Here is a 25,568-nt window from a genome sequence, read left to right as displayed (position 1 = left end):
ATGGCTGAGCACGAGTCTCTCCATTTCTCCGTGGGCATTCTAGGAATCTCCGGCGGTAAGAGCTGTTTTGATATAGTTTTCTGCCAATTTTATATTCTCGTTAAACTAATTAGGATAGGCCTAATGAATAATAACCTTGAACGAATTACTCTAGTTTGTAGTTGTAGTTGCAACAAGCTTTATCAAAGATAAATTCTGCAAGGATTGTCAGGATAACGGTAATGTAGGCTACAGTACAACATAATAGTAACACTATGTTTTGATAGTGTAATAAGTACTGCTGTAGAAAAAGAAATTCTACATGTGAATGCAAGTGAACAGGTGTGTCAGTCAAGTCAAGTGCAATAAACAAACCTCGCCAGTGGAGGGCAAATGTAGCTGTGTGCATGGATATCCACGACCATATCATGTCCAAAACAATACATACTATCAACATCAACAGCTTTATAACGGGTATCCAAAGGCTTAGTTAGACTTGTTAGATGGTCTGATTTAGTCAGACTCATACAGGCTAATGTTGTTTTGAACTACAGGTTCTTTGCTGCTTCTGGTGAATGATTATGCCAGCTCTCCTGGAAAAGAGTTAATCCCCTATACTGCTCTGGGAGTGCTGCTCCTCATCATCGCTGCCCTGTTGGCATATGCGGGTACAGTTGTTTTCATCAATATTCTCAAGACTTTTATACAATTGCATCTCTTGTTTTAGTAGAAATCTAACATTTGAATGTTTTGACATGTAATAGAAAGCTCTAATTTTGCCCAACTACTTCCATGGCTTAAATGAACGTGTTTACCTTTCACTATACGTGTACACAAGCTGTAACACTCATTCATTTTCTCTCTCTCTCTCTCTCTTCCCCCTTCCCTCCTCTCTTCTCTCTCCCCTCCCCCCCCCCCCCCCCCCTCCCCCTCCCCCTCCCCCAGGTGTTTGTCGTAGTCTGTCCCACACCCAGCTGTTTTCATGTCTGTGTCTGACTGTGTCAGCCCTGTGGTGTGGCTCGGGGCTGGTGTACATCCTAGTGGGGGAGGGAGTGGTGACGGCCATAGCTCTGACGTCTGCCTTGGTACCAGGCCTGGCAGCGTTCACACTGGCCCTCCTAATCATAGGCACGGTCGCAGTCCTACAGAAGAAAGTAGTCCTCTTCATTATCGCTCTGAGCATTAGTTTAGCCTGTGCACACCAGATCGCTGGTCTGTTCGACGCAGACTTCGGCCGGGCTGCCACTGCCGCCAACTACCTCCTGGTGTGCTTCGTAGGTGTTTACTTCGGTATCGGACGCTTGTTGTCCTATGTCACCGGTGGTAAGGTGGAGCCCCCGGGAACAGGTCAGAAGAAGAAGGAGGTGCTGAGACCGGCGGCTCAGAGCCAGGACTGTAATGATATGGTCTCAGTGGGACTGGTGATGAACCTGCTGTCGGCCAGCGTGTTAGCCTGCCCCGTGTTGGGCGTGGTGCCTCGGCTCTTCGCTGGTCATGTCCCCTGGCTGTGGACCGCCGGGGTGTTTCAGCTTGGTGTGTGTGTCCTCTCCTACCGAGCCAAGGACACTCTCGCTGCCACCTTCTACGGCTTCACTGCAGTGCTTCGATTCGCTGAGGGCTACAGTGCTCTTCTCGCCAACTTCTCTCTCCAGCCCTCCTCCCCTGTGCCTTTCCCCGTCGTCTTCTCAGTGCTCTTCTTTGTCCTTGCTCTGTTCAGTTGTCAGAAGAGCCTGGCGGACGGCCTCTATCAACTGTTCTTTGTAGCCTACTGCATCGCCATAGCTGCCCAACCCCGGGGCTTCTTCCAGGGGGGAACGCAAGGCGTTCAGGCAGCCATCTTTGTGGCCACCGCTCTCATGCTGTTGGTCACCACGTACAATAAAGTGTCACCCACTAAGATTCCCACAGGAGAGAGCTTATTCAAGGCTCTAATAACCCGTGTCAGCGGCCTGACTCTCAGAACTAATGACAAATACCTCCATGACCCCTACCTGGGCTACTCCAAGTATGCAGACGCGGAAGTGTTGGGCCATGCCTGTAATGTGCTGGCTGCCTTCGCCATCACAGCCCACGTTGGTGATAAAAGTCCCCTCTGTGTGCTGGTCCTGCCCTGGGCAGTGGTGGCAGGCGGAGTGCTTCAGTTGCTTTGTGGCTCTGTGGCCTTCTCCCGTGGTAAAACCCTGGAGAGCACAGCCTTTATTTTCTACGGGGTGATGTGGACCGTGTGGGGGCTGACACGCTTCGGAGGTCTGTACGGGGAGACGCGTGGTTTCAACGTGGCTGTCGGGATCATCAGCTTCATGCTGTTCAACTGTTTAGTGACAGTCGCGGCTTTGTTTCTCAGTGTAGCCTGGTTCGTCTACGCCCTGACTTTCCAGCTCATACTCATCAGTTTCTTGCTAGACGCAGTGGGAGCGTTGCCTTATGGGTATGACATTGGGGTCACAATCATCTTTGGCTTGGTGAGCTTCTACTGTTTCCTAGCTCACCTCTTCAACAGCACCTTCCAGACCCCTCAGATCCCCCTGGGAGACCCCTTAGTCAAGCTCAGTGGTTTTGGAGGAGGCAAAGACAGCTGTCTGCACGTACCTGCCCGCAAGGCCACATCTGTCCAGCAGATAGCAGGTGAGAGGAGGTCACCAACACTAACCCTGGAGAGCTCCAGATCATCACTACAATACCAAATGCCATTGTTCATAAGATTGGGTGGACCAGACTTTTTGCTCCAATGCATGATACTCAATGTACAATGTTCAGGTCTTTCTTTTGTCATAATATTGGTGTGACTCAACTAAAGTATGTAATTTTCTCTAATACACAGATATCATGAAGAATGGAGGTATATGCGGGATGCCTACTGATACTGTCTATGTGCTTGTGGCAGCTTGCAACAGGCCTGATGCTGTTGAAAAGGCTTTCAGGTGAGTTCCATGTATAAGTTATTAAATAGTTAGGTACTACTTTCAATCAAGTTGCCTTTATACCTGTGTAATAACTAGGGATGTCCCGATCCCATTTTTTCACTACCGATACCGATACCGATACCTGGGCTTCAGGTATCTGCGATACCGATATCAATCCGATATTTGTATTTATTGTTTTACTCCTGAATAATAACAAATACTTCCCCAGTATAGTCCACAACAACAGTTGGCTATTAAAGACTGCCAGCCTTTATTCAAGCAACAAAAACAGTACTCTGCAGTACTCAGTGACCAACTGGTTTAAAGTTAAAACAACTTAAACTGCAGCATTCAGCATTGTAGAAAAAAAAAAGAGTTACTGTCTGATTTCTAGTTTTAGTGCCTTCATGTTTTTATTCTATTTATCTTCTCTTACAAATGGCAAATCAATTATAGCACCCTTTTTAAAAGTGTAGCCTAGTGACGCTGCTGGTGAGACCAGAAACCAGTCGCAGAATCAAAGGGGTGTCAACTATATCTGCTTTTCGTTTTTTTCATACCCACTGGTTACACAGGCAACTTGAAGTTTTAAAGTACCACTCGATATAATATACAACAGTTTAACGATCACTGAGTCAGACTCATTACACACAGGTAGCTACCTACCAACTCTCATGCCCGTGACCACTGACTACTACTGTTGTCATCACGTGAGTGACACGCCGGATCGCGTGCCCCAGATCGATCGCTGCCTATTTTTTTTCTGGTGCGATCTGCGATCCAGCATTCAGGACCAATATCGCGGCGATATGCGATATCAATATCGGATCGGGACATCCCTAGTAATAACACTGTAATAACTCTTGCAATAACATTGAATGAACATGTTGTTACGGTACATGCGCACAACAGGGTGAAGAAGCAGGCCCAGGACCGGCCCATGTCTATGTGGGTCTCCTCTATGAATCAGCTGGAGCCTGTGAAAGGCCTGCTGAACCCTGTGCTCTGGGACTTCATGCAGGCCGCCTGGCCTTCCTCCATCAGCATGGTCATACCCAGAGGTGGGGTCAACATTGGGAAAGAGATTCATTCATATTCATGTTTCTCCAATCATCGGTTGGGACCTTGACACTGGTCGCTCTACTTCTCTGTGTTCTGTAGGCCCCTGGATGGACACCTTCGGTTTGGGGGAAGCAGCCAAACACATCGGTACTCCACAGAGCATCGCCATCAGAAACCCAGACTGTGCCGTGGCCACGCACCTCATCAACCTGGTAATATCTCATAGTTGTCCTGCTATAATGACGCTGGTTTTCTATGTGTACCACATGTACAAAACACAGATTTGGTGAGGCTGCATTCTCGTTTTATGCACCCAGATTGTGTAATGCACTGCCAGTTTACATTAGGGATGCAACCTCAGCAAATAATTATGTTCAAGTCAAGACTAAAAACCCATCTTTTTAATATTGCCTTTAAATGACTAAATAATTTATTAGATTGGAGCACTTTGAGCTGCAACGTCTGCAGGAAAAGCGCTATACAAATAAAAGTTATTATTATTATATTATTATAATAGCTGGGTATTTTGTATAATGCTCTGTTAAAGAGAAAGTGGTGCTCCCAAACTGTTTGAAAAAAAAGTCCAAGAACCATAATGTTCAAATGTATCTGTTTAGACAGTGAAAAAAGGGAAACGTGCTTTGTGCAGTCGCAGCAAATGTTTAATTTCTTTACCAAAAATGTCACATGTTTCTTTTCCTTTTTCAGGTGGGGCCTGTTGCTGTGACCTCAGCCAACCCTACTGGAGAGGCAGACACAACTCACCACAACCAGGTTTATGCCAAGCTGGGAGACAAGGTGATGAAGCATGTGTAGACTATTGACCGAAAACAGACATAATACATTTCTAATTGACATTTTCTTAAACTGTAGTTTTTTGTCAAGTTTGTCATTAATAATAATTGCTTAATGTCAAGACTAATAAGAAAATATTATATAAGTGTTGCGATCACTTTGGGCAAAAAAGACTGTCTATCTGTCACTGTCAAGGTGGATGGGGTACTCTGTGATGGGCCTTCCCCAGAGAACATCGCGTCCACCGTGGTCGACTGTACCAAGATAGAGAGCGGCCATATTGGTTTCTTCAGAGTGGGACTTATCCCTAAATCTCAGGTAAAAATAAACCGTCTCTCTCTAGAAAGATCATCACAATATGGATTACGCAGGTATACAGATAACAACTGTATCTGTTTAAACCTGATGCACATCCTACCCTCAACTTTGCCCCCCAGCCCATGTAGTGTATATCCATGTCACGTCCTGATTGTGTTTGCCTGTCTCTGGTAGGTGCTTCAGATCTTTGAGGAGGTTCAGAGGAGGCACTCACGAGGTCAGATGAACCGTGGTTTTGAAGAGGATATCACAGATCCACATAGAGACACCCGTCTGGAAGAGGATAGCACTGGGTCCACAGAATTATCCACACCTTCAACTGTTTCACCTCAACACAGCCCAGTATGGGTCCCTAGAAATGGATCATCATAGTTACTGTCAGAGACTCCATGGTGCTACTGTAGCATTGACTGTATCTGAAATGATCATATCTGATGTGTGTAGTTAAGCATCAACACAATGAACAATTGTCATATAACTCATGATGATGGAATTTACATTTACATTTTAGCACAGATATTACAAATGTTATCACAATTGTAATTTACTGTTGTCCTTTGGTCTCTGGGATGGGTGGGTGGGGGTTATCTGATTTACTTTATTTTTTGTTTTGGGTCCCAACTTGTAATGTATGTCCCTAATACCTAGATAGCTACATTGTAATTTGTGTGTTTGTGTGTAGTTGTATGGGCTGTTGGGGGCGTTGGTTGCAAGATATGGCCTTGTTGTCTTGTTTTGTTATTATGTGCTTTAAAAGAAAATAAAGAAACATTTGATCACAAAAAAAAAAGATTAATAAAGCAAAATAGTAGGCTGTTTATCAAGTGTTGAACATTGTTTTTGTAAATTGATAACTGCACAATTGCATTTGCATCACAGTAGCCTACTTTTGTCTGTGAGCAAAATAGCATTTATGAAATGCTTAACAATGTTTTGTATAAAATAACTTCACAATTACAGTTGTTCTCTAATCGCTTTAACACATTTTCTCAAAGCGTAGAACATTTTCTCTTAACTCTTAACACAAATCCAAAAACTCACACACAAAACCCTAAACTCCACAAAGCTCTTACAAAAGCAAACACTGCATTCAAAATAATGTTATGTCTTCACACACCATCAAAGAATAGACACTTGTAACAAGCAATTGAACACTGATGTGCACAATGGAAAACACTATGATCAGCGGAAAACAGTACTATGATAAGATTATCAGTAGGCCTTTTGCTTTTTTAGTGTTACACTACATGCATACAGTGGCCTGTTATACACTGTTATGTTTTCATACTCAAATATAAAACACACAAATACAAGAATAGAACGTTTTTATTACAGTTTTTCTCAATTGCTAAAACACATTTCATAAAAATGTCCTCCATTTTCCCAAAACTCTAAACACAACACACTTTTCTAAAGCTACATAAACAAAAACACACCTTCTCTCTTCAAAACTCAAACTTTCACACCAAAACAGCTGCTCAAAGCCTGCAACAATTTAAACACTATACGCATCATTACAGACTACAACAAAACAACTGAAAACTCAATGTTCAGTGTGTGAGAATGTTCTTTTTTTCCACAACTGCCAAAGCACATTTTTAGAAACCTTACAGTATCTGTTCTCAGAATATATCACTGTAGAGTATTGGGCATTCATAGATTTGTGTGTTTCATATGAACAGTATGTAAATCTACAAAAAATACAGTATGTACACTACTGTACTGTATCACAACTCAATGCAAACACTACAGAGGATCCATTACACACAACAATACTCATTGAAAAAAATGTTCAGGGTGTGATGTTTATTTATGGAACTATACCACACACACACACACACACACACACACCACAATCATTGTGCGGCATCACGTCGTCGAGCTGGGTCGGGCCACAGGACCTCATCGACATCGCAGGCAATATTGTCCCTTGCCAGGCAACGTGGGAAGAACGCTCTGGCACGGCGGATCCAGCCTTGGAAGGCCTCCACAGGCACGAGGTCACAGGCCAGGTCCATTGCCCTGAGAAGGTTCTCTCTTGTGTATGGTTGGCGGTCATACACCTTCCACCTCCATGACGACTCCATGGCCACTGAGAACCTACTCAAGTTTGGACAGACTCTTAGTCCTGCTTCAGCCATTGTCATGCCATGGACAATGACATGGTCAATGACTGTTGCTCGCATATCATCTGTAATGATGGTGCGAGTTTGTCTTGCTCTCCCTCCTGGGCCTGCTCCTCTTCCTCCTTGGCGTGCTCCTCTCCCTCCTGGGCCTGCTCCTCTTCCTCCTGGGCCTGCTCCTCTCCCTCCTGGGCCTGCTCCTCTTCCTCCTGGGCCTGCTCCTCTCCCTCCTGGGCCTGCTCCTCTCCCTCCATGGCCTGCTCCTCTTCCTCCTTGGCGTGCTCCTCTTCCTCTTTGGCGTGCTCCTCTCCCTCCTGGGCCTGCTCCTCTTCCTCCTGGGCCTGCTCCTCTTCCTCCTTGGCGTGCTCCTCTTCCTCTTTGGCGTGCTCCTCTCCCTCCTGGGCCTGCTCCTCTTCCTCCTGGGCCTGCTCCTCTTCCTCCTGGGCCTGCTCCTCTCCCTCCATGGCCTGCTCCTCTCCCTCCTCTGACTCTCCCTCCTCTTCCTCTGACTCTGGTCACATCATTTGCAACAAGTGTCTTCAATTTTTAGTTGTTGTGTTCAATGAATGAAGCCAGGTGTGTTCATTGTGTTCAAATTTTGCTGACTGTGGCAAGCATTTTGCATCACATGAGCTTTAATTTGAGAATTTGAGCAGAGTTTTTTGCAACTTGTGTTTTAGCAAGACAAAATGTGTTTAGATTGATGAGAAAAGGAGGATTGTGTTTTGTGAATTGTGTCTTCATGTGAAATGTGTTTATGGTTTTGGCAAATGGGGGCTAGTTTTATTAAATGTGTTAAGAGAACTGGTCATTTGATTTAGAGAATTGGCTTTTGTGTTTTAGCAATTGGGAAAAACTGTATTATTCTGAAATACTGTACACATCTCAGCAATGACAGTTGGATTTGTAAAGTGTTCTTCATACAGAACAAACAATAGAAAAAAGAAAATAAGCATATACTGCATTACTAGGCCACAAGACCTCCTCGACATCACAGACAATGTTCTCCCTGGTCAAGCAGAGGGGAAAGTATCGCCTGGCATGACGAATCCAGCCCTGATATACTTCAGATATATTTCAACACAGGAGAGCTCACCTTTGGCCCTTTTATTGCTAAAGCTATGATTACTAATTCAAATGCAATAGGTGTTTGCCCATATGAGGAGTGTGATTGTGTGATTGGTGGTTTGAGTTTAGCATTCTGTGTGGTCTGAGTTTAGCATTCTGTATGGTAGTGTTTTCCATGTGAACACAAGATATTTTTTTCAAGGAAGATTGTGCCAAATGTAGAGAATTGTATTTAGTGTTTTGTTAACTGTGTGGTTTAGAGCTGCAAAATGAGTGATAAGCAAGTAATGTGTTTGTCATTGTGAAGAGTTGGTGTGAGATAAAATACACCAGTTTCAGGTTTTGGTCATTGTGTTTGAGGTTCCGATGTTAGTGTTAAAGCGATAGAGAAAAACTGTAAACAAAACACATTTGCATCACAGTACTATTGTCTTTAATAAAACAACAAATAAGGTCTTTGTTACCAGCAAAACTGATTAATAAAGCAAAATACTATTTGTTTTGAACAATGAGTTTGTATAAAATGATAACTGCACAGTTAAACAAAACACATTTGGATCACAGTACTTTTGTCTTTAACAAAACAACAAAAAAGGTCAAAATAGTCAATGCAACAAGTCGTATCTCGTTTGTATGGCTTACTTTGGAAACTTGAATACAACAATAGGGCCTATAATGCCACGTCTAAGCAAAATAGGCATTGTGCTTTTTAGTTCAACAAAAAGTCAAAGAATTAAAACGCAACCTTCAACAACAGCAACACATGTTTACTCGCATAAACAGTCTGTGTGAGGGAGCTGTGAAGGCAAGATTTATAATAGAGGACATAGCAACAGTATGCTAATTATTTGAGCCACATTCATGGCACGGAACTCGAGCTGAAATTATTGCGAATTATCCAAATGAATCTAGCTTAGATCTAATTGCGCTTCGAGGAACAGGCCCCTGGACTCCGATTTACAGATCCAGCTAAAAACTAACGCCGAGGAATTCGTTTCGTATTCGTTGGCTGCAGATTGTTCTTGGGAACATAATGACGTCACGGTTGCTATGTCCGCCCACTGCCGCCATATTCTTTGGTACATCATTTCGTTATTTATTCGTTATTTTCATTATTTGGTATATCATTTTGTGATCCCAAGCTTAATTAGAGTACAAACAGGACGGACACTGCCCATCTTTCTATATTCATCCGGGGGGGTCGATGCTCAGTTTTCCCTCACTGAGGAACTTTTGGATATAAAAGCGATTCACAGGACAACGACTGAACAGGACATTTTCACACAAGTGGTGCAGTGCATCAATGAAACGGTCCATGACCATATTTCCATAATGCTCATGCTTCATTTCGAAATGCCTCCAAAGGTTATACTCTTTGAAAATTGCCAATGACTCTTGACATACGAGACACTATTGTTAGATTGTACAGGTCTACTAGTGATGCATGGGTCTGTCTGAGAGGTTAATAGTCAATAAATAAATAAGATTATTTAATAATAAAATAATAAATAAAAGTAAATAAAAAATAATTGTGAAATTGTGTTAGATGAGGTCAATTCTATGGGCTGTGTTATGTTGTTTCATACTTTGTAGGCTTAAGCCCAATTTATACTTCTGCGTCGAATTTACGCGCGGCTACGCTGTAGCCTACGCAAGGGCTCTCCCAATGTATACTTCTGCATTGGTCGGTCTGCGTTGCGTTGGTCGGTGTACTCATAGCGGCATAATATAGATTTTTTTTGTTATGCTTGTTGTAAGGAAAATGTCTATAATGCATTGAAATGACATTAAACTAAGATAATACGATGGTTATCATAATTTTTCAAATCTTTATTAATAAGTAATTACAGAAAAAGTAAATGACATTTCTGTCATGGCTTCCGCATTTACGAGAGAGTCGGAATGTGACGCTACCAAGCGGACCAATCACAGTTCTTATAGATAACTTTACATTAAATATGTCTTATCATCATCCGCTGTCAAACGCCACAGGTAATCATTTATTTATTTACAGAAAAAGTAAATGACATTTCTGTCATGGCTTCCGCATTTTGGCCTACGAGAGAGTCGGAATCATGTGCTACCAAGCGGACCAATCACAGTGCTTACGGTCTGCGTAGGCACTGCCGGGTAGTTACATTGGCGTAGGCTGTGGGCAGAAGTATAAATTGGGCTTCAGCCTATATATTCCTCTAATATTAAAATGATAAAAGCTTGTTGTATGAGTGCATAAATACTGTACATGACCAGTGCATCACTATTTATAAAGTACACATTTGTAGCTGCCCTATAATAACGTCTGCCATTACAGGTAGAGTACATGGTGTACTCAGGTGCTTGTGACCTGGTATATCGTTTCTAAAGTGGACGTTTTCAGATGAGGCTGTGTCTTTTTTTCCTCTCATCACTGTCAGTTCTGTCTTTCTTCTGTGTGCAAATTACATTTTAAAAATCGAAATAAGTGTAATAATATTAAGTAAGTTAATATTTAATACCTTTAACTCTTCATTTTTATTGTATATATATACAGTATATATGATTTTTTTAATCTTTAATAGTGGAATAGTAATTCACTCTCTACTTGTGGATCCACAGAGTGTATGCAAGGTTTTTGTCATTACAAAAAGTGAGGGTTCATTCAGGATTTATCTAGTAGCATGACAGCTCGACTAAAGCCAGGTTCTCCTCATTCCCAACAAAGTGGATGATTTTCATAAACTTTATTGGCCATGAGCTGGGTTGAGTGTGCTTGATCTCTATGAAGGTGAATAATGGATTGACCTAAACTGAATGCCTGAGAAACTTTGTAATCAGCTGTTCTCAGTCGACCTGCGCAAAACAGATATGGTCTGTTCCCTGATGAGTATTTCAGGCCTGCACCACTAACTCCCTTCAGTGAAAATTGCATTTTTTGTTGTTAATAACTAATAGAAAATGACAGGTCACTGACCTACTTGCTATCACATAACATAATTAGTCGGCACGGCTCGCCTCGGCACGCTTTTGAAAAGTTCCATATAGGAATCGTTCTCCACTATACAGGAACGACCCGGGACTGTAGGAGGAGTTACGTGTCATAAGATTCCCCCCTGTAACTTGCCGCTTTCAGTTCTAGTAGACTAGTTTAGGTCTCGCAACCAGGGAAATGCCGACATGTGTTAAAGCCCCGATTCTATTTTTATTTCTCCTGACACGTTGAGCACTGTGCTTTTTTTGTTGGTGAACTACCGTAATAAGCCTAAAAAAGTTAAACTGTTCAAAAAGTGCAACTTCTCTGCTTTCAGAAACTGTTTGAATGTTTTAGATTGGGTATAGTTCATGAATTACGATAGTTTGAAGGAACGCTGTAAAATCCTGTCTGCGCTGACAGCTCCGGTTTCGGAGCAAGACGCGAATCTATCGGCATTAGTCAAATACATGTGCACATCCGCTCACTGCTCTCCATCAAAAATGGCACATCCATCAATAATATTACATAATAACAACTGCTCTGAGTAGATTGCTTAGATTGTTTAATACATCAACGGGGGGGGGAAGCGAGATGAACTCGCGAGTATCATGCTTCCTCCATTGAACGGAAAGTCCTATCTATTCCATTCAAAGTGTTTTAGCCTTCCCCCTTTCCACTGGTAATAAGGAATTGGCAAGAATAGATCGATATAAATAGATCAACATAATGCAGCACTATCATGCACAGATCAGCCTTAAAACATGTAACGTTAGATATCTAACGGAGCGATGTATTTCTACGGAAAGGCTGACAGACGCGGGGCTCATACAATCTCCGCGTTTGTTATAGATACGAGTGCTCCGGTGTCTTGCTGGTAGTCAAATATATTTATTTATATATACAGCATATGGATGTTACGTGCCTCTTACCTGCCGCTTTCAGTTCTAGTAGTTTAGATCTCGCAACCAGGGAAACGCCGACATGTGTTAAATGGAGCAAGACGCGAATCTACCGGCATTTGACTGCCACTGGACTGAGGAACAGCATAGGCACAGGACATTGCCATAATAGCGATTTTTTGTTATGCTTGTTGTAAATAAAAGTTATATGATACATTGAAATTACATTAAACTAAGATAATACGATGGTTAGCATAATTTTTCTAATCTTTATTAATAAGTTATTACAGAAACAGTAAGTGACATTTTCCGAGAGCGAAATCTGTTGTGGTATTTAAAGATGGCGGTTAGCGAAGAAATCTATGAACATGGGATGACGATTTCCATTGACCAATCAACGGTGTGCAGCGTCACACGTCACACGCAGCCTGGCAAAAAAGTATGGAACGCCCGCTCCGCTAAAATGGACTCGCGTATCATAGCCAATGAGGGACCTTGAATCAAGGCACTCATACATATTAATGAGGAGTTTCGCGTCATTGCTGTCGACAACAGCGTAGGGGGTACGTTTTGCTACGTATGGAAGGCCACACCCTGCAGGCGAGCCGATTTGAAAACTTCTCGCGGGGGAGTAAAGTTTCACAAGCAGACCAACTTCGTGAGGATGGCATTGCCGATTTGAAAACTTCTCGCGGGGGAGTAAAGTTTCACAAGCAGACCAACTTCGTGAGGATGGCATTGCGGGCTTTTCTTTCGAATTGCAACCGCACATTTAGTGAATGTGTGAGACTAGCAATGTCGGACGATGAGGAAGTAGTAAAATGAACCCCTGACAGAGGGGGTTGGTGGCCTAGGTTTGCCTTCCATAACCAATTGTGTCATGTTTGTTGTGCAATAGCCCACACTTTATCATAGAGAAACAATATGTAGAGACCCAGTGTCCCAAGCCTACAAAAACCACAGCACTGTCACACAACAATGTTCAAAATAAATGTACATTCCATTTTCTATGTTTTCATCCCATATAGCCTATATTTATTGAAAAATTAAATGACCTCAGTGTGCACTGCTATCAACAATACCAACCCCAGCAACAGGGTGTTCACCCTGCTGCAATCTGGCAAGAGATACAGAAGTAAGTAAGTAAGTAAGTAAGTAAAATGTATTTGGACAGCACCTTTCCCAGACCAAGGGTCACAAAGTCACAAAGAGTTTGGGAGCCACGGTTTGTAATGCTCTATCACCCTGGGTCTGTCTGTCTGTCTGTCTGAATGCTCTATCACCCTGAGTCTTCAGTCTGGCACGGGAGACAACCAGCAAACCCTGGTCAGAGGACCTGAGAGACCTGCTGGGGCTGTAGGCTCAGAGACAGCTTCTTCCATCAAGCTATCAGACTACTGAACTCTGGCCACTAGCCTAGCTAGCCACTGCCAATATTGCACACTATCTCATTTAATATTTTTTTAGAAAATATTATTTCTTTGCACTATGTTGTTGTCTGGTGCTGATGTAGAACGGAGCACGGACACACACACACACACACACACACACGCGCACACACACACACACACACACACACACACACACACACACACACACACACACACACACACACCTGAGACCTACTGGGACTGTAAGGACTATATCTTGCATCTCATTGTGCATCCCTGTGTTATAGAATGCCAATAAATGAACCTTGTACCTTGTTGTTGTTACTAAGAGTCAGGGGATAAGATAAGAGAAAGGGGATAAGATATCAGAATGTGTATTACTCAGGCAAGACCAAATTTGTTTTGCACTGAACATCCGCCACCATGTAACATGACTATGAGTTTGTTTACCTTAGTTGATACCAAAATGTCAAGCAAAGTGATGTCCCCTTGCCAAAATAAATTATTAAATAAACAAACAAATCATAATCTGTTCTCGCTTATTACTGTTAAGTAATAAATGGCGCTGTAGAACTGCGGCCTCGTACCTATCACAGCCGTGCTGATATTAAGTATAACAGCACTCCCTCTCGTGTGATATTGCTTAGATGTTCATATGCCAATGGGCCATAATGTTGTCTTTCAATGTCATCCTCCCCTACTTTTCACCCCTTCATATCAATCGCTGGACAGACATTTGCTGATCTAATCTAATCTACTAATTAGTCAAATCTATATGAGCCCCAGGAAATAGGGGACAATAGAAAAATCAAATTTTCTTTTCTTTGTCTTACATGTGTAAACATACATGCTCTGTGTATATGTTTTCGATGTACTTATTGTTTTAAGACTGTAATTTCAACGTTAGTATTGAAGCAGTATTGAAATGACATTAAACTAAGACAATAAGATGGTTATCATAATTTTTCAAATCTTTATTTGTTTGGACCATTGTTTTTCTCATACAATTCTCTATGTATTATCTATCTCTCCTTTAATCTAAAGTGAAAGCAAAATTATATGTGTATATACATGAGAATATACATTATATATGGCATAGTGACGCCTAGTGGTAGGACTGGTAACATTACAAACATACATAGATTTCGAAATCTATGTCTGCTTGTAATGTTACCAGTCCTCGTTGCTTCTTCTTCTTTTGTTGTTTAAACAGCATCATCGTTCTAAAGGTAACTATTATAAAGTTAACTGGTAATGCACCTAAAAGCTGTTTGCCAACTGCCTTTAAACCACAAAAGGCTTCCTTTCTAACACCCAGACATCAGTAGAATGGAAACACCCAGACATCAGTAGAATGGAACAGCCCGTTGAAATCGACGTGTCTACGTAGACACGTTAAAAATCGACGTGTGGAATTGACGCCTAGAGGCAACGTGTGGAGACGTGCCGTTTTATGTGGGCATGGCCTTCCATAAAAAAGTACCTTTCGCTACCCATCCCGAACAAGAACTAAAAAATGGCACCGTGCCGAGCCAATCCGAGCCGGTCAATGGAAAAGCGCCAAAGAACAGGGTCGACCCGGGTTGGCCCTGTAGTGGAAAAGCGCCATTAGGACACGTCTAGAACACCCAAGCAATATTTTGGCTTGACTAGCGAGTGTGAGTTGTGATTTCCAACAACATTGAAATGTATTTGCATGTTTCAAAATAAAAGTCTGAACATTTTGATTTGTTGCAGACTTGTTCCCCCTTTCACCAGCTGCTGTCACATATACATAATATGTACAGTATATGCATATTATGTGCCTTCTCTCCTGAAGGTGTGAGCTTGGCAAGACATCTCTGCCATTTTTATAAAACCTACAGTCACAACACAGGTATGACTGAAGTTAAGCATTGTCTCATCCTTGATTGATGGAGTCGGAGACACCTGATAAGCTGTGAGGAACTAGTTTTGACCTAATGTACAGAATGTCGTCTGTACAGATGATGTGCTTATGAGTTATTGCCCCAAGCATCATTTATCTGATGGAGACTTCTGCCCAGTTTTGTTTGACATTCAGCAGACGTCTTTATCCAAAGTATCTATCCATCAGTCATCATAAAAAATAATAATAACTATGCTAGGACTACGGGCCATTGGCAGTCATAGTGCTAGGAAATCTTTTTTTGGTGTTATTTACAATACAGAAACTGTACAGGGGGTAGTGGGGATGAAGAGGATCTTGAATCCTAGAATCTCCTCTCTAGATTGACATTGATTGACCTACCTAGCTGGCAAACTATTTGATAACTTGTTAGCTAACTAGCCAGACAAAAAAGGAGAACACCTTCAAGAAAAGCTTTCAATTGCCTGAAGTCCAAAAGTTTGTCCGAAGCCTCTTTCAAAGAAAAATAATGTTCAAAAGCGGCTTTAGAAATGACTTACTCACTAGGAGGAGGCTGGCTGGTGTAGTCATGGTCAGCCACAAATATTATAGTAGCACCTTCCTCCGCCACCTCCTCCCCTCCAGCATTTGTTGGAATCTCCACTCTAACAGCCTGTTGTCACATTCATACAGTAAAATAACACCACAAACTGTTAAAGCCCCGATTTTGTCGCACCGCCGAACATTCGATTCTCAATTCTTTGAATTATTTCAATTGGTGTGAATGGAGAATCGAATGTTGTCGTGCGATAAAATCGCATTGCACGCCGTGTGCATTGTCTCATTCAAAACAATGGAATCGAATTCGGCGGTGTGACAAAATCGGGGCCGTGTGCATTGGGCTTTAGGCTTGGCCTTAGTAGACTGAAGGGTAATACCATACATACAGGTGCATCTACATTATTTTCTTACATTTTCCGTAATTTGATTCAAAAAGTGAAACTTTCATATATTCTAGATTCATTACACATAAAGTGAAATATTTCAAGCCTTTTTTCTTTTAAAGTTGATGATTATGACTGCATCAATGTGGCGTGTTATGGAGGCAATCAGCCTGTGGCACTGCTGAGGTGTTATGGAAGCCCAGGTTGCTTTGATAGCGGCCTTCGGCTCGTCTGCATTTTTGGGTCTGGTGTCTCTCATCTTCCTCTTGATAATACCCTATAGATTCTCTATGGGGTTCAGGTCAGGCGAGTTGGCTGGTCAATCAAGCACAGTAATACCATGGTAATTAAACAAACCAGTCACTGGTAGTTTTGGCACCGTTGGCATACTGGAAAATTAAATCAGCATCTCCATAAAGCTTGTCAGCAGACGGAAGCATGAAGTGCTCTAAAATCTCCTGGTAGACGCCTGCGTTGATTCTGGGCTTGATAAAACACAGTGGACCAACACCAGCAGATGACATGGCACCCCAAATCATCACTGACTGTGGAAACTTCACACTGGCCTTCAAGAAACTTGGATTTTGTGCCTCTGCACTCTTCCTCCAGACTTTGGGACCTTGATTTCCAAAAGAAATGCAACCTTTACTTTCATCTGAAAAGAGGACTTTGTACCACTGACCAATGGTCAAGTTATTTTTCTCTTTAGCCCAAGTAAGACGATTCTAACCTTGTCTCTGGTTCAGGAGTGGCTTGACACTAGGAATGCAACACTTGTAGCACAGTTCCTGGGTACATCTGTGCGTGGTGGCTCTTGGTGCACTGACTCCAGCCTCAGTCCACTCCTTGTGAAGCTCCCCCAAGTTCTTGAATCGGCCTTGCTTGACAATCCTCTCAAGGCTGCGGTCTTCCCTGTTGCTTGTGCACCTTTTCCTACCACACTTTTCCCATCCAGTCAACTTTCCATGGATATGTACGTTGATACAGCACTCTGCAAACAGCCAGCCCTTTCAGCAATGACCTTCTGTGGCTTACCCTCCTTGTGGAGTGTCTTCTGGACAACTGTCAAGTCTTCCCCATGATTGTGGTTGTGTGTACTGAACCAGACTGAGAGATTTAAGGCTCAGGAAACCTTTGCAGGTGTTTTGAGTTAATTAGCTGATTAGAGCTCTTCTCAGGACTGTGTGAGTCTACAATAAACTTTTCCACGGTATTCACATTTTTTTAGATGCACCTGTACATATGTGCCCTCTCTCAGGTGTGGACTTGGCAAGACACCTCTCAGGCAAATGTGTCCTGGTATGACTTGTGTCCTGGTATGACTTGTGTTAAGTTAAGCATGGTCTCATCCTTGATTGATGGAGACATCTGATGGAGACATCTGCCAAGTTTCCTTAGAATGCTGTGAGGAACTAGTTTTGGCCTAATGTTCATAATATTATCTATACAGATGATGTGTTTGATTTATTGCCTCAAGCATCCTTTATCTGATGGAGACTTCTGCCATGTTTTGGTACAATGCATTTACATTTACATTTAGATTAGATTAGATCAGACATTTACATGTTTGACATTCAGCAGATGCATTTATCCAAACCATCTACACATCAGTCATCATAAGAAGAACAAATGTATGCTACGACTAGGGGCCATTGGCAGTCACAATGCTAGAAGAAGGAATCTCCACTCGAACAGCCTGTTTGTAGACCGACTCCCAACTTGGTGAACATTGTTGTAGTGAAGAATGCATACTAGTGTGGCCTTACCAAGAGTACATTTGTATTGGTTTCATGATTCAAAAATTACACTTTTTATGCATAGTCCCCCTATTTCAAGGTACCAAAAAGTAATGGGACAGATTTATCAAATGTAACAAGAGGTTTGTCTGCATCTTGCCAGACCACCATTGTAAATACAAATGTGTTCTTCATGGCTTGCCTGGTTAAATAAAGGTTAAATAAATTAAATTAAAAATGAAGCACTTGTGTTTGCATGCAATAACTGCCTGAAGTCTGTGGCCCAATGACGCCACCAGGCGCCGGGTATATTCTCTAGTGATACTCTGCCAGGCATTTACTGCAGTCATCTTCAGTTGTTGTTTGTTTTGAGGTCATTTTGCCTAAAATCTTATCATCAGGGAATGACATACATGTTCAATTGGATCTCTCTGAAGTCTGTCTGGACTCTGAAGATTGGCTTGGCCGGTCAAGACGTGTCCACTTTTTGGCCCTGAAAAACACCCTAGTTGCTGTGGCATTATGTTTTGGGTAATTGTTTTACTGTATGAATGTGACAATTTCAATGAGAAGAGGAATGTTATAGCACACAAATACCACAAGTTGTCTCTGAATGTAATGGCAAGTTAATTTCTAAGATAATTCAATAGGCCTGATAATGTTTATTTTTCTATTGTGCCAACATTTTGGTGCAACCAAATGAAAAAGTTGGGGAAAGGCTGAGTCCGAAGCAATGCTTACCCCATCAGACCCCAACATTTTTGCAATGGTAAACAAACAATGTATATCTTTAAGACATAGTCGATTGTGAACTCATGGATGGTCAATCCTTGGCCAAAGCTATCCACGTCTATGAGTTTGAGAGTGGTAACATTTCTCCAGCAGTTTTGTTCTTCTACTCTAGTTGATTGAGTACAAACCTCAGGTTGTTCCTTTGACAGGATGAACTGTGGACAGACAGAGAACGTCAGCCCAGAGCCGGCAGCAATCAATGGCAGCGTGCAGGGTGATGCTGTGACCGAGGTCACACCCAATAACAACAGGAACACGGAAAATGAAGGTGTTTGTGGGTTTACTTCAATATACTAAATTGGATCATATAAGTCGCACAGGTGTTTACATTTATTTAAATTGAACAATTACTAGGAACTTTCAGCTCTGATTTAATGATTTTTGTGTAGTTATTAGTTTTACCATAAAGAAATGACAAGACTTTTTATGCATAGTGCATAGTGCATTTTAGGGTACTCGAAAGTAATGGAACAATTGGCTTGACAGGTGTTTCTTGTAAATCATGTATGTTCCTTCACGTCATTTTGTGCACGCATAAGAGAGCTGTCAAGAGAGCTGTCATTTGGGCCGCAAGTCGGCAATCAAAATGTTCTGACTTTTATTTTGAAAGATGGAAATACATTTCAACGTTGTTGAAAATCACAACACAAACTCGCTAGTCAAGCCAAAATACTGCAATGCAATGGATTCGGTGAGTAATCCACACTGCTACGTAGTTAACTATAACACTACTGTCCCTCCCAATCTACTTCTGGGCCATAGAGACCATGTGCATGGGTACAAGAGCCAAGGTGATGACCCTAAACGGCAACAGTGAGGAGTTTGACATCCTGGCTGGGGTGCTGCTGCTAAAGCTTCACAAGACCTGGCATCAGTGTTCAGGTATGAGACCTGGCACCAGTGTTCAGGTATGAGACCTGGCACCAGTGTTCAGGTATGAGCTGTGTAGTTATCCTCCAGCGCTGTTTCGACAGCCACAGAAGCCAGTGCTAGCAGATGCCATTTGGGAGCTCCTCACACCTGACCTTCCGGGAAACACAGACACATCCACAAAAGACATGACACACCGCAGGCGAGCAGGTGGGAGGACTGGAGCAGCCGTAACCATGGATGAAGACATGCCTATTACGATGAATAAAGACCTGTTCCTTTCAAACAACACAAACAAGCAGCAGTTCATCAACATGCTCAGTGGTCACCTACAGAAGAACTGTCAGACGTACCATGCTCCAGGTGATGCTGATCTCCTCATTGTGCAAAAAGCAGTGCAGTCTGCCACAGTAACAAACACTGAGCTCATTGGTGATGATACAGATCTGCTCGTCCTCCTCATATACCAAACCAACCTCAAGTCACATGACCTCTTCTTCAAACCTGAGGCGAAGAAGAGCATGAAGAAGAGCATGAAGAAGTCACGTGTCTGGAACATCAAGGCCGCCAAGCAGCAGCTGGGTCCCAGTGTTTGTCCTCACATCCTCTTCATCCATGCAATAGCTGGGTGTGACACTACCACCCGCATTTATGGCATTGGAAAGGAGCTCCCCTCAAGAAATTCACAACCAGTGATGACTTCTGTGAAGCAAGCTAAAATGTTTGACACACAGTCAGCTACCACAGCAGAATGCACAATAACTAATCTTTGCACAATAACAAAGAATGCTTTGCTGTGCCTGGACAATGGGAAACCTGGGGAGGGACTCGACTCTCTATGACACTATCGTTTTTGTAGAAGGTAGCTTTTAGCACTTCTCATGGCCAGCCGCAGAGTCTGCCACCTACGTCAGCAGCAGCGAAGTACCACATTCTTTGTGTATCCTACCAGGTGCAGCAGTGGAAGGGAACCTCAAATGAACTCCTGCCACAAGAATGGGGATGGAAAGAGAGTGTTGAGGCTTGTCCCTGTCCAAACTGACTTACCACCAGCTCCACAGGAATTCCTCCGGTTCATTAGATGCACCTGCAAGACAGACTGCAGCAGCCTGAGGTGCACATGCAAGAAGCATGGCATTGAGTGCTCTGTTGCATGTAGCAACTGCAAAGGATTGGGGTGTGCAAACTCATCTCAGGCTGCATGTGATGAAGATGATGATGATGAAGATGGTGAAGATGAACCAGGCACCTACTGATAAAGTTTTACTTAAAAGTTTACATGTTTATGTTTTTGTTCAATAGTGCCAACATGTTGATTAGTGCAAATCTACCAGTCACAAATATATATATATATATATTTTAAAGTTATTTTTTCTGAGTGGGGCAGTCCCACTCATATTTTTCACTTTTATTGATAGTTACAGTGAAGGTTTAGACAGGAAGGATGGGTGAGAGAGAGAGGAGGGATGACATGCAGGATATGTCCCTGGCCGGGAATCGAACCGGGGACCCTGCGGTTACATGGTCAGCACTTAACCCGCTAAGCCACCTAAGCGGCCCAGTCACAATTTTTTTGAAAGTAACATAAAAGTGATATTTTAATAATATTGTTTTCAATTGTTGTTAATCAATGCCTATATTAATGTTGATTACTGCCAATTTATGTTGCCTTGTATAAAAGTATATTAATTTAGTGATTCGATTAAAGTTTCAACATTTTAAAGCTTTATAATGTAATTTTTGGAAGCAAAAACGTGTTACCAGGTTATGGTAAAAAAATATACTTTCCACCACTTGGATTTCTTAAGACTTTTTATAAGTCATATAAGAGACATTTATGAGCAATAAACAGTTGAAAGATTTTCTGTTGCAATTTGTCTGAGGTTCCCCCCTCTTTTCTCACAAAATGCCTGTACTAAGACGCTGGCTAGCAATCGAAAGGTTTCTTGTTCGATTCCCGCCTCAGGAGGGAGCTGCATGTGAGCTGGCATCATATCTGAGTTGCTATGGCACAACCGCTGCTGTTGTGCCCTTGAGCAAAGCACTTAACCTCTAATTGCTCCAGGGGCACTGACTATGGCTGACCCTGTGTGACCCTGAAGGCAGCAGCAGACTGTTTTCTGAAGTGTACAGAAACATCTTGTCTCTTTGCAGAGGTCTGATGGGTCTGATAGGTCAGGGACCACATAAATGAGTTGCAGTAGTCTAGATCAGTCTCACCAGTGCTTGGACCTCTGACAGTTAAAGAGGAAGAATGTACAGGAGCGGGCCATTGCTGCAATGTGGTGATCTCAGGTGGCTGAAAAAGTTTGGCTTAGGGCTTAAGATCCTTGGGGCCTTCTTCAGAGGCATATACCGGTACTTATATATACTTATACTTGTATACCATTGGACTAAATTGTAACATACTGTCTTATATACTTATATAATAATTTTACTCTTGTGTACTTGTACAACCAAGTAACTTGGTTGTCCAGGATCATCCTAAGATTCTTGGCTGTCTGGGGGGGGGGGGGGGGACACAGTCATGGAAAAGTCTTGGAGTGGGCTTTCCCAGAGAGGAAGTGCTCTGCTCCATCTAGGAAGAGCAGCTCCATTTGTTGATCTGGGAATTTTTGCAATATTTGTGGCCAAAGTTGATTTGACTCTAAGCCACTATCTCTCTCTCTCTCTCTCTCTCTCTCTCTCTCTCTCTCTCTCTCTCTCTCTCTCTCTCTCTCTCTCTCTCTCTCAGAGTGTAGTTTCAGGGATTGTGTCCTGTCCAAATTGTTCATGTTACATCTGCTCCTGGTGTCTGTCATACGGCTACGACACTACCTGTTCATCGGCACACTCAACCCCATGCTACAGCGACTGACTGAGGGCAAACCCTCCCTGGGTAACCACACACACACACACACACACACACACACAAACAATACACTATTGTATATTGTTGACTGACTGTTCTGACTGTTCTCCTCTAAGCTGCTGAGGAATATTGTTCAGAGAAGACCACATGTAACACAGGATCGAACCGTGCCGTATTTAGCCTTTCTTTGCTTTATTCCAGTTGGGTTTTTCCCTTTCTCCATCCCTGTCCTCATTGGCTCTGTTTGTCCCTCCAGTGAGCACGTACACCAATGCGTTTGCGGTGACCCAGCTGTGTGGGGTCCTGTTTGCCCCTTTGAATGGCCTCATCATGGACCGACACAAGGGCAAGGCCAGGGCCCCAGGTACCAACCATACACCTACAGTGCAACCACTGAACACAACACACACACCAAACCACTTCATACACACACACACACACGCACACACCCACACACACATCCACCCACACACCCACACACACTACTCATGTGAGTATTGGCGCAGTCTCTGACTCTGTTATTTATCTGTGTGTGTTGGGACAGGCGATGGAAGGGAAGAAATCGATAGGGGTTATGTACTCTAATGTTAATCCTATCTGTGTGTGTGTGTGTGTGTGTGTGTGTGTGTGTGTGTGTTTGTGTCTATGTGTGTGTGTGTGTGTGTGTGCAGGAGAGAGCGAGCGGGAGGCAGACCTGCGGTCCTCTGTGCTCTCTCTGTCTCTGACGTCGCTGCAGTGCGTCCTGTTCTCCATCTGTGCTGCCACACCTGTCCTCCCTGTGCAGTACCTCACCTTCATACTGCAGGTCATCAACCGCTCCTTCCTCTCTGGAGGCAACCCCGCCTTCATCAGCATTGCGTAAGTCACACAGTCGCATACACACACACACACACACACACAGGCTACTTACTTACTGCTGATTCTGGTAGTCCATCATGGCCGATGATGACTTTTACTACTGTTTGTGGGTCCGTTGATGACTGTATAGTCCAATGCAGGATGCACACTATCTGCCACAAACAGGGTATATGAAAGCCTGACCCACTGGGGTCCCACTGTCTCCTTGCTAGCTGCACTCCTTGGTGGCAAAGTGGAGCGATCCACAGCAGCAGCCTCAAGGGTGGTAGGGTTCATACTGCAATAGACCTATCGCTAAGCCACGCCCCCTTTGAAATCTCAGACAAACAAACAATGCTCGCTCAAATTCTTCACTGACAGTGACTGACTGACCGACCGTGACTGAATGACATTCTTACAATGGCTGGAGTTAAAATTTATGATTTACAAGTAAGTAATCTTTTTTTAAAGATGGGGCGTGGCTTAGCGATAGGTCTATTCTTTAGGGCAGTCTTCAGTTGGTCACACCTCTTGGGACCACAGCAGCTCCGAGAGTCCCTGCCAAGTTAGCCTGGGGCTGTGAGGATACCCAGTTACCATGGGTCCATAATGATGCCTGGCAGGAGTCTTGGAAAAGGAGAGGCTGTGTACTGGCAAAAGAATACTTACACACAAAGCTGCTTCATGGTTCACCACAAGGGCTAGCCAGCGGCAGCAAGCTGTAAGTGAGAGGGTCGCAAGCAGGTGGGAAGTAGGCATGCACCTTCCCTCTAACTACGCACGACTGCACTAGATACATCACAACACCCTGTGTGCCTGACACACACACACACACACACACACACACACACACACACACACACACACACACACTGAGTTCACTGGTTTGACGTCTAATGATTGCAAGGTTCGGAGGTTCGATCCCTCGCTGGCCACGTGTCGAGGTGTCCTTGGGAAAGACACTGAACCCCAAATTGTTCCCAATGAGCAGGCCGGCACCTTACATGGCCATTTGTGTGTGAATGTGTGTGTGAATGGGTGAATGAGAGGCCGTTGTAAAGTTCTTTGGAATAAGGTGCTATATAAGTGCAGTCCATTGACCAAATCATATTATTCACACACATGTACACTACACACAATGTACACAGTTAACACTCACATCATAGACACCAGCTGTCGCCAACACATACTGTACATGGTTCAACAGGATGATGGATGGATTGACTGTCACACATGGTTCATACCTTTGCACTGCAGGTCAATGAAATGATCTCTTGATTCCTCTCTCTTGCCTCCCTCCCTACTCCCCTGTTACCTTTTGGCCTGCTCGCTCTCTCTCTCTGTAGTTTTCCTGCCTGTCACTTTGGTAAGCTCTACGGCCTGATGTTGGCCCTGTCTTCAGTGGTGGGCCTGTTGCAGTACCCCTGCTTCATCCTGATCCAAGGAATACTGGGAGGGGACCCGCTATACGTGAGTGAAGCTACCTGTTACCATCACCAAAACACTACCTTGATTAGAGCTCCCAGTCATTTACCATTCACACAAGAGACGGGATCAACTTGGCCATCACGAAAGTAGAGAGACTAGTAGTAGTGACCCTATCTTTTCTCTCTCTCTGCCTGCAGCTGAACATTGCCCTGGTCCTTCTCAGTCTGCTGCCCTTCATCCATCCTGTCAACGTCTACTTGCACTGTCGTGGCCTGGCCGCCCTGAGGACTATACCCCAGGAAGCTGTCATCGCCTCATAGACTCTAAAAAGGGAACACACACAGCCACTTCAGCATCACTGAGCTGCCTCCTCTCCATTTGTTGTTAAGGATAATAGCTTATTTTAATCAGAGTGGGTACAAACCTTGGCTAAATCAACTTAAAGAAATAAGTTCTGGGTAGAGGCCTTTCATTTAATTCAGAGATATACAAACACCCCCATTGAGGAACAGACCAACAGAATTCATTAAATGAAGAAATCTACTGTTCTTGGGGAGGAGTGTGATCATTAGATTTGTTTTTCTCCAGTGGCTAGATAAATTGTCATGCTTTTGTTTGTTAACGGGATATAATTGTTATGCTACAATTCGCCCACCTCCCACCCTAATAATTGAACATGTATGTATGCCTTATGTAGTACGACCTTAAATAAACACTTATTATCTTTATTTATTTTGCTTTTTTAGTTTATTTAG

At 43.2% G+C, this 25,568-nt stretch overlaps 2 protein-coding genes across 2 annotated transcripts; both read left to right on the top strand.

Annotated features, from left to right (window-relative positions):
- On the top strand, positions 1-19,741 carry LOC308153864 (uncharacterized protein; the record flags this gene model as incomplete). Its single annotated transcript, XM_080527048.1, has 10 exons — positions 1-55; positions 534-647; positions 925-2,604; positions 2,801-2,900; positions 3,795-3,943; positions 4,044-4,156; positions 4,653-4,742; positions 4,935-5,057; positions 5,232-5,274; positions 19,590-19,741. The coding sequence occupies 10 exons, from the start codon at positions 1-3 to the stop codon at positions 19,739-19,741; spliced, it is 2,619 nt and encodes an 872-aa protein (XP_080383174.1).
- Positions 19,742-22,469: 2,728 nt separating this feature from the next.
- Positions 22,470-25,133, top strand: LOC308153863 (equilibrative nucleobase transporter 1-like; the record flags this gene model as incomplete). The annotated part of the gene is made up of 5 exons (XM_080527047.1): positions 22,470-22,575; positions 22,805-22,912; positions 23,220-23,406; positions 24,732-24,855; positions 25,011-25,133. The coding sequence occupies 5 exons, from the start codon at positions 22,470-22,472 to the stop codon at positions 25,131-25,133; spliced, it is 648 nt and encodes a 215-aa protein (XP_080383173.1).
- Positions 25,134-25,568: the final 435 nt, after the last annotated feature.

This window comes from Nansenia antarctica (assembly GCF_963989245.1).
Source record: "Nansenia antarctica genome assembly, chromosome: 3".
NCBI classification, from domain to species: Eukaryota; Metazoa; Chordata; class Actinopteri; order Argentiniformes; family Microstomatidae; genus Nansenia; species Nansenia antarctica.
This window is presented reverse-complemented; position numbering and strand designations above follow the sequence as displayed.